Source organism: Poecilia mexicana, unplaced genomic scaffold (genome assembly GCF_051168715.1).
Source record: "Poecilia mexicana isolate PSO_F unplaced genomic scaffold, ASM5116871v1 scaffold_16, whole genome shotgun sequence".
Lineage (NCBI taxonomy): Eukaryota > Metazoa > Chordata > Actinopteri > Cyprinodontiformes > Poeciliidae > Poecilia > Poecilia mexicana.
In genome coordinates this window covers 31,468,487-31,477,913 of record NW_028263385.1, presented here as the reverse complement: position 1 = coordinate 31,477,913, position 9,427 = coordinate 31,468,487, and the positions used below count along the sequence as shown (strand labels likewise).

General features: G+C 38.6%; 1 protein-coding gene across 1 annotated transcript in view; it reads right to left on the bottom strand.

Moving 5' to 3' along the window:
* Positions 1–500: 500 nt before the first annotated feature.
* adcy3a (adenylate cyclase 3a) overlaps positions 501–9,427 on the bottom strand; it is a 52,843-nt gene continuing 43,916 nt past the window's right edge. Inside the window, exons 19-20 of the mRNA XM_088013819.1 lie at positions 8,689–8,813; positions 501–859 (exon numbers count right to left, since the gene is read on the bottom strand). Coding sequence (XP_087869945.1) covers positions 680–859; positions 8,689–8,813 — 305 coding nt within the window. The 3' untranslated portion in view covers positions 501–679. The remainder of the gene's footprint in view (positions 860–8,688; positions 8,814–9,427) is intronic.

Below are 9,427 nucleotides of genomic sequence, written 5' to 3'. Positions count from 1 at the left end.
GGACCATTCCTCCATGTAGATCTCCTCTGGAGCAGGGATGTTTTGGGGCTGTCGCTGGGCAACATGGACTTTCACCTCCTTCCAAAGGTCTTCTATGGGGTTGAGATCTGAAAACTGGCGAGACGCATTTCAGGACCTTGAAATGCTTCTTAAGAAGCAACTCCTTCGTTGCCCTGCTGGTGTGTTTGGGATCACTGTCATGCTGAAAGACCCAGCCACTTCCATCTTGCTGATGGAAGGAGGTTTGCACTCAAAATCTCACGACACATGGCCCCATTCATTTTTCTTACAGAGAACCAGAAATCTTGCTTGTGTGTTATTGACCAAATACTTATTTTCCACCATAATTAGCAAATAAATTCCTTTAAAAAATCAGACAATGTGATTTTCTAGATGTTTTCTCATTTTGTCTCTCATAGGTGAGATGTCAATTACAGGCTTCTCATCTTTAAAATGGGAGAACTTGCACAATTGGTGGCTGACTAAATACTTTTCCACCCACTGTATCTGGTCATCTATCTTTCCATCTTTCTAAAGTGTTGCAGACTGATAGACATTTATGAAATTGTGATACATAATTGTACTTTTAAACCTTTAAAGTAAATTTTGGTTCTCCTTTCAAAACAATGTGGAAGTGACTGATGGGAAAAAGAAGTGTTCGACTAAAGATCCGAGAACTTTAACTATCTACTACTTGATGTGGTAGAGTGACGGATGAACCATTAATAAATGAACCCTGTTTGTCTCTTCCTTTAAGAAAATAAGTGAGCAGTTCTCCTTTTCCCTTTACAAAGATGGGTCCTCTTCTCACAAAGCGGAAGCCATACTCCTTCAAAATATTATAGCAGTCCTCCACTACCTGGGGAAAAAACATACTGTCAGACAGATCATGAAAGTTAAAAAATGTATTGAAAACAGAATCATTCCATGGATAGCCAACAGTGATGTTGGATATCAGAGACATCTTAAACTACAAGATTGTAAACAACAATTGACAAACCTTATTACAAATATGGCTAAGAGAGTTGATGTTTTCAATGCCAATCAAGATGGCGCCAGTGTGTACGGCAGGCCGTCTGTCCTTACCTTACCTATGTATATTAATGTTTGTATTAGCGCTTATTTGCCAAAGTTTTTATACCAGCGCTCTACTGATCTATGACCGCCGAACTCTTTTGGATCTCCGATCCTCAGCAGAGACGACATTTCTTTATGGAAATCCGAAAACTTTGCCTCCGGTTCTCATGGGAGTACCGGATTACCTCCTCTGCATACTGGTCACACCTTTCCGGAGAAAACGCCATCGCGTCCGGGGGAGACGCAGCGGTAGGCTGGTGAGGTTGAAGTTCAGCTTATCACGGATTGCCACAACTGGAACGAATCTTTTTTGGTCCCCTCTGGATTCTGCTTATACCTGGTTGGTGCCGCTGGCTGGCTCAGAAGGACGGGTTTTTCAGCAACGGCCCCGCTACCGTATTCAGAGACGCTCTAGACAGCAGGGAGTGAACTCGACGAACCTCCAGGCTCTACGTCGGGGTGTTTACAGCGGTAAAGACCAGAACCGACCGGCCCCTGTCAGGATCGGCTTGGTAAATGCCAGATCACTTTCAAATAAAACTTATATTCTTAAGGACTTCTTCATTTCAAATCGACTAGACTTCCTGTGTGTAACAGAGACTTGGCTGAGTGTTGGTGAGCTCACTGCATTCTCTGAACTTTTACCGCCAGACTGTGTTTACTTGAATTGTCCCCGAAAGTCTGGTCGTGGAGGAGGAATAGCAACCTTTTTCCGGAATGTATACAAATGTAAGCCGCTGTCCACGTCCTTCTCCTCCTCCAGTTTTGAACTGAGTATGTTTGAGTTAGGTCGCTCGTACCCAATGCTGTGCGCTGTTATTTACAGACCCCCTGGATATAATAAGGACTTTTTGAATGATTTTTCTGAACTGTTGGCATATGTTTTGCCTCTATATGATCAAGTTCTTATTGTTGGAGATTTTAATATTCATGTTTGTTGCCCGGACAAACAGATGGTAAAAGATTTTTTAAATTTGATCGATTCTTTTAATTTCATTCAGTGGGTATTTGAGCCCACACATGAAGGTGGTCATGTATTAGACCTTGTTCTATCTTTTGGGTTGTCAATTTCCCACTTGATGGTTGGTGATGCTGTGTTTTCAGATCATAAACCGGTGTTGTTCAATATTGATATGCCTAGCAACTTTGTAAAACCCTGTGTTTCTGCACGGTGCCATCGCGTAATAAGCCAGCAAACGGCTATTCGTTTTTCTGAGTTATTTGAATCAAAAATTTCTATGCCATCATTTACTGATACAGAGACCCTTACCGCTTGGCTCTATTCTACATGTCAATCGGCTCTAGATGAAGTGGCTCCAATGAAACTCAGGAAATTGAGGACTAAAATGGAACCATGGCTCAATGATAGAACTCGTGCTGCTCGACGTGAATGCAGAAAATTTGAACGAAAGTGGAAAAAAGACAAGTTACAGGTGTCGTTCCAGCTGTTAAAGGATTCCTGGCATCGATATCAGCTAATAGTGAAAGACACCAAACGGGAGCACTTGTCAAATATAATTTTACTTAATCGTCACAAGCCTCGCTTATTATTTCATATTGTTGATAGTGTTTTGAATGTTCCGCATTATACGGGCTTTGAGCCATCTCTGGAGGTATGTGAGAAATTTCGTGTTTTTTTCTAGGACAAAGTGGCTGGTGTTAGGGCCAATATTATGTGTTCAGCTTCTGACCCTTCAGTTGCTGTCAAATGCTCCACTGCTTTGTCTCAGTTTGAACCTGTTACTTTGTCTTTAATACATGAGACTGTAGGTCATCTTAAGGCCTCAGGTTCTGCAGCTGACATTTTACCCCCACGACTTTTTAAAGAGGTTCTTCCTGTTTTAGGGATTTCTATTACGGCTATTATAAATAGTAGCCTGATCACTGGTGTGGTTCCAAAACCTTTTAAACAGGCATCAGTTCAACCGCTGATCAAAAAACCTGGCTTAGACCCTTTTCTGTTATCTAATTTTAGGCCTATTTCAAAGCTTCCATTTATGTCTAAAATTTTAGAGAAAGTTGTTTATAATCAACTAAAGGCCTATCTCGATGTAAATAACATTCTTGAAGATTTTCAGTCTGGTTTTAAAACTTTACACAGTACCGAATCTGCATTGTTGAGGGTGTTTAATGATATCCTTTTGGCTACTGATGCTGGAGATCCAGTGATTTTAGTTCTTTTAGATTTGACTGCAGCCTTTGATACGGTGGACCATGATGTTTTACTTTCCCGTTTAGAGCATTATGTAGGTCTCAAAGGCACAGTCTTAGTGTGGCTTAGGTCGTATTTGACGGATAGATCTTTCTGTGTTGACATAGATGATTTTAGATCATCGCCTGCTCCTTTATTGTGTGGAGTACCGCAGGGCTCGATACTTGGACCTCTTTTGTTTTCTCTATATTTGCTTCCCCTTGGGTCAATATTTAGGAAACATAATATTGCTTTTCATTGCTATGCGGATGATACACAAATTTATGTGCCTCTCAATCGTAAGGGAGTCAATACAGTACCAATTTTAATGGAGTGCCTTGATGACATAAAAACTTGGATGGCTCTGAATTTTTTGAATTTTAATGAAAGAAAGACGGAAGTTATTATTTTTGACCCTGGTACTACCTGCAAGTCCACTCCTGTGGATTTGGGTCCGCTATCACATTACGTAAAGCCATTTGTTACAAATTTGGGCTTTGTAATGGACGCAAATTTTAAGTTGGATAAACAAATCAGTGCCGTTGTGAAAACGAGCTTTTTCCATTTGAGGCGGCTTGCTAAGATTAGGAATATTGTACCAGTGGATTATTTTGAAATATTAATCCATGCTTTTATCACAACACGACTGGATTACTGTAACTCCTTATATGTGGGTGTTAGCCAGTCTTCCTTGTCCCGTCTTCAGCTGGTCCAGAATGCGGCTGCTCGGCTTTTAACTGGATCGCGGAAGAGAGAACATGTTACCCCGATTTTATATTCTCTGCACTGGCTGCCGGTACATTTCAGAGTGCATTTTAAGATTCTTTTATTTGTATTTAAATCTTTAAATGGCCTTGCTCCCTCCTATCTCTCTGAGCTGCTACATATACACTGTCCTCCTCGAGCTCTTAGATCAGCGAGCCAAATGAACCTGGAGGTGCCGAGGACTTCCAGGAGGCAGAGAGGAGACAGGGCGTTTGCTGTTGCAGCTCCCAAACTTTGGAATTCTTTACCTATGTTGGTAAAACAGGCCCCCTCTTTAGCAATTTTTAAATCTGCTCTTAAGACTTATCTTGTTCGGTTGGCCTTTGATTCAGTTTGAGATGCTGCTTTTCTGTATTAATCTGGGTATGTTTATGTATTATATAGAGTGTTTTACGTCACTGCATTGTTGGTTTTGATGTGTTTTAATTTTGATTTTTATTTGTTTAATCTTGTGATTGTACAGCACTTTGGTCAGTGGTACTGTTTTAAAGTGCTATATAAATAAACTTGCCTTGCCTTGCCTTGCCTAAGATTATTTTGAGAAAATACCTCAAACCCCCTAAAAGTAATTCACTACTGATTAGCTTAACCTTAATTTAAAGACAGACTATATAACCCAGGGCTGGCCCAAGGCATAAACAAACTAAGTAGTTATTTGGGGCCCCGGGGTCACCAGGGGCCTCTTAAGTGGAGCAGATTTTTTTAAAAATGTTATTTTTAAGTAATAATTCTTGCATAATGATTTTAACAATGACAGACATTATAAAGCTGTGATTGCTTTAGTATAATCAACGTTTATGTTTTGGGATGGCAATTTCCACCTTTTTACAAAAAAGGAAGACAAGGCCTTTTCTTGTCAACTTAATTTTATGATTTTTTCTTTTATCAGACGGTTTGTGGATTTGGAATTTACTCTGTTATATATTGCTTCAGAGATTTAATGTATTTTTGCTTAATACTTTCACCACATGCTGGTGAAATCAGTGTAGCTCACAACTGTTAGATATCCCCCATCTTTTCTGCATTTTGTTCACACCTTTATGTTTCATGTTTACTTTTCTGTATATTGGACTTTTACTTTATTACATTTTGTACTGCTTGCTTATATATAATTTTAAAAACAAAACGTGGTTGACCAGAGTGCTAAACTAAATAAAACAGATTCTTTTTGCCTCATAAACCAATTGCCAACTAACAGGGGTGCCGCCAGGAATCTTGGGCCCCATGACAAAAAATTAGATTGGGCCCTCCCCGCGCAGCTGCTGTTACAATTTTTTGAGTCTATCTAACCCACCAAAAGTGTTGCAGTTTTAAAGACTTGCAACTGCCTTGCTTTCTTTGGTCCAATACTGACAACTAGCACAATATTTACTGGACTGTGGAGTGTTTTACATGCAACAGTCCACATACAGTATGCAAGTAGGCTGCTTACATTTTTTCTATTAGTTTTAGCTTACTGAAAGGCCTACCCACGAACAAGTCATAGGCAGCATGCAAAATATAGATGCAGCAATCCAGACTTCTCAAAAATGCTATGTAGTTGCATTTTATTCAAGTTGCAGTATATAACTTTAATAAAAAATATGTTTTCTCCATATTTGTTAAAGCTGTCACCATGTCGTGATAGTTTGCTATGAGACAGATAATCTGTGAAAATATCAATCTCCTCCATCTCCTTCCTGAGCTGCTGCTGCTAAAGTAATGCAATGTTCCTGCCACAAACAACCAATCAGAACCAGGAGGAGGGTCTCAGTGTCGTCAGTCAACTTCATTCACTGCTAGATGTGCTAATGGTGGAGAAACAACTTATCATTACAAGAAAATTGTTCATCTGCCATCATTGGTAGCTGTGCTAACTAGAATGAGTATTCACAACAGGTTTTGCTAGCTGCAGCATAGCACAGAGCAAGGATGAGCAGCAACGTGAAATTGTGATTAACAGCGCTTAAACTGTCCTGCCACTGACTGGTTGTTTCTAGATAGCACTGGGAGAAGGCAGAGGAAATAGATTTTTCACAGATTATCTCTCATGCCATACTTTCGTAACACTGTCAGTTTTAACAAATATGTAAAAAAATATATTTTTTTATAAAGGTTACATACTGCAGCTTTAATTTCACTCAGGAGAGAACAGGTCAGGAGAGACGTGGGTTAGAGCTCCTGCTGACTGACTCATCTGTTGTTAAGTGGTAAAAGGTACAAGGGACAAGTTAAATATATGAATATATTGGTAATTTCTTTACTTATTTCATTAAATGCCTGTGACATGGAGGAAAACAGTAGTCTGTACCTAAGCCAACTATGCTGAATGATTGATAATCTCACACAGTCTACCCACCTCTCTCGGAGAATTGGGTTACAAATTGACACTCTTGCCTTTTTCTCTCTCACTCTCTATTTTTTTGGAAAACTTGACTTCATCATTTTTTTAGTAGCATAGTAACCTCCACAGTTGTTCTTGTCTTATGCTTACTGCTGCTGAACACCATCACCGTCAAGCGCGAGTTGGAACGAACCATTTCATGCAGATCTGGGGGGGTCCAGGGCAAAATGTGTGCTTTTTGGTCTGGGGGTTAGGGTTAACCCTTACCCTAACATTTAATTTTTACTGCTATAGCAATTTTAGAAAACACAATCTAATTTATTTTGTAATTGACAGGGCCCCATTTTTTTATATTTCTATGAACAAAAACAAAAAAAATTTGTGGAAGGCCCCCTGTCGGTCAGGGGCCCTTGAAATTGTCCTGTCTTTTTCCCCGTGTCACCGCCCCTCAAAACTCAGGGATCATACATTTTCAAATGCTATTGCAAATCTAACAATATTAAAAAATGTATCTGCATAAACCACTGGCTCCAGCATTGTATGGCCTGCTTATCAAAACAGCTGTTTTGTTGTTCAATAGTCTCAAAACAGTTTCCAAGTTCAGTTTATTAAGTCAGTCAGTAACATTGAATCAAGACTCCCAAGTCTGAGAGAGAAAAAGTGTAAATGATTAACTGGGATGTGTGTTTTTAGACTTAACACAGTGTTACGACCCCTGGCCTCTTGAGGCTGTGCAGGCTCCCTTTTTGTTATGCAGGTTCAGCTGTGAGAGCACATCTTCCTGAGTGGCTGCCTGAAGGCCGCAGGAGAACAGCTACACCATTGGACCAACAGAGGATTGACAAGCCAATCAGATGTTGATGAGGCCCACCTCTACTGTATAAAAGGCTCCTGAGTCCATTCCTCCAGTGGGGCAGCTAGTTTGAAGAGGTTTTGTGAAGCTGTCCCCCTTGTTTGGTGTTTGCAACTGGTTTGGCCAGTTTTTGAATAATTTGGTCTTGTTTGTTTCTGCTTGTTCAGTTGAGCGATTTTGACTTTGCTCTAGTTTAACTTCACAAGCTAAAAGCTCGTGTTTGGGAGGCTTGGCCCTTAGCATACCCTTTGTGTGTTCTTTTTTTCTCCCTTTTGGGTTATTTTGAGGTTACTTTGAATTGATTTGTGTGGACATTTTGTAGCTTTAATTTGCATTTGATAATCTTGAATTTGTTAACCCCTTTTGTTTTACATCAATTGGGTTAAATTGTATTGTTTTGAAAAACTTACTTTTGTAATAAATCATTTTACATTCCACTTGTTTCTCTGGACACATTTTATGTTACCGCCCCTGGAGCCCTAGACCTTGGGGGCGTAAAACTTTTTAAAACCGTAAACATTGGTTACTAGTCAGCTTCTTCAGCTTGTTTTTCCACAAGGTATGTAGTTATTTTTAACATTTGTTGTGCAAAATTTGCAGCAATATTGGTTATATTTCAGCTTGTCAGATAAGATGAAAAGTGCATGACATTGTGCATTAACATTAAAACCTTCCTGACCTATTTCTGTGAGATACAGTTACTCGATTATGATGATGTTGGGCCAGACTAAGAGTTATTTGGTTTGTGTTTTAAGACTGCAGGAGGCCAAATGGCTATTTAACACGGTCCAAGCTGCATCACAAGATGATTGCCATTGTCCCTGTAGTTTCACTTTCCCATGTTGTAGTTTAGTTTGATAAGTATTAAAATCTTTAAAAAAAACTTTTTGTGTGTGTGTGTGTGTGTTCAAGACCAAATTTGTCATCTTGAAAAGCAAAATGCAAATAACAAACCTCATGCCGCCCTAGACAAGAAGCCGCTCTGGGCCACTCCATGTTGCCCATTTCAGAAACCTCTACTAGGTATACATATAAATATATCTATATGACACTTGTGCTGATGTTAAAGGTGGACATGTGATGTATGAGATGTGAGAACATGTAATTTCGATTTAGGAACCATGAAAATAAAGCATAATACCTGTTTTGTTTTGTGCTGACTTTCTCCTGTTGTTTTAATTCACATTTTGTGAATTGATATTTAGGTGTTTTACATTTCATATTATGAATGTAATCTTGATTATTTGCCCAGTTAAAAAAAAAACTTCTTATTTAGTTCTCAAATAAATCCAGGAATACTTGTTTTTTAAACTAAAACATCAGTGTTGTCTATGAAGTAATTACTTTCCTCAGTCATGAACTTTGCACAAACATATTACAGGTATGATTTGTACCAAGTACCTTTCCAACACTTAAGAATAACCAAAAATGGAATAAACCTAGTAACCAAGTTGTTTGTTGGAGCGCTGAGAGCTGTACCTGGATATTTCCCATCACTCCTGTGGACTCCATACGACTGGCCACATTCACAGTGTTTCCCCAGATGTCATAGTGGGGTTTCCGGGCACCAATCACTCCAGCTAGCACTCCTCCTTTATTCAGGCCTGTAGGAGAGGGTTTTTATGTTAAATGAAAGATCATAGAGTATGTAAGGTTTAATACTAATTGAGTTCTCAGGAGTGGTGTGGAAGTAAATTGAATGTTTAGCTGTGTTATAAACTAATGAATTGGTCATATTTGTCTTGTAATTAAAGGAAGTGAAGGAGGACTACACTTCCTTTAACTTTATACTGTATAAAAATTACAAATCTTCAATGTTGTCTGATGAAAAGATGTAATAACATATCTACAAAACTGTAAGGATGTACTCATAAAACTTTACTTTCAAATTTTGTTACTATTTTATGAGCAGAATGAAGTTCCACTTGTGAATTTCACAAAGAAAATGAGGAAATATTGATATCAGAATTTTTAATTAAAGGATCACCCTTATAAATAAAACATTGAACATTTCCTTGGGGCTGAAAAATCTTTTTCTTTCAGACTAACACTTTGACTAACATCAAAGTGTTAGTCAGTGAATGGATCTGCTGACTATTCCTGGTGGAGTGTGAATAATTATAAAATAATATAATTGGAACTACTTACTATACATTTTGTTAAAAAATGTAAGTTTTAATTGAGTTATTTATTCTTAACGTTCTTTTTTGTATTAGTT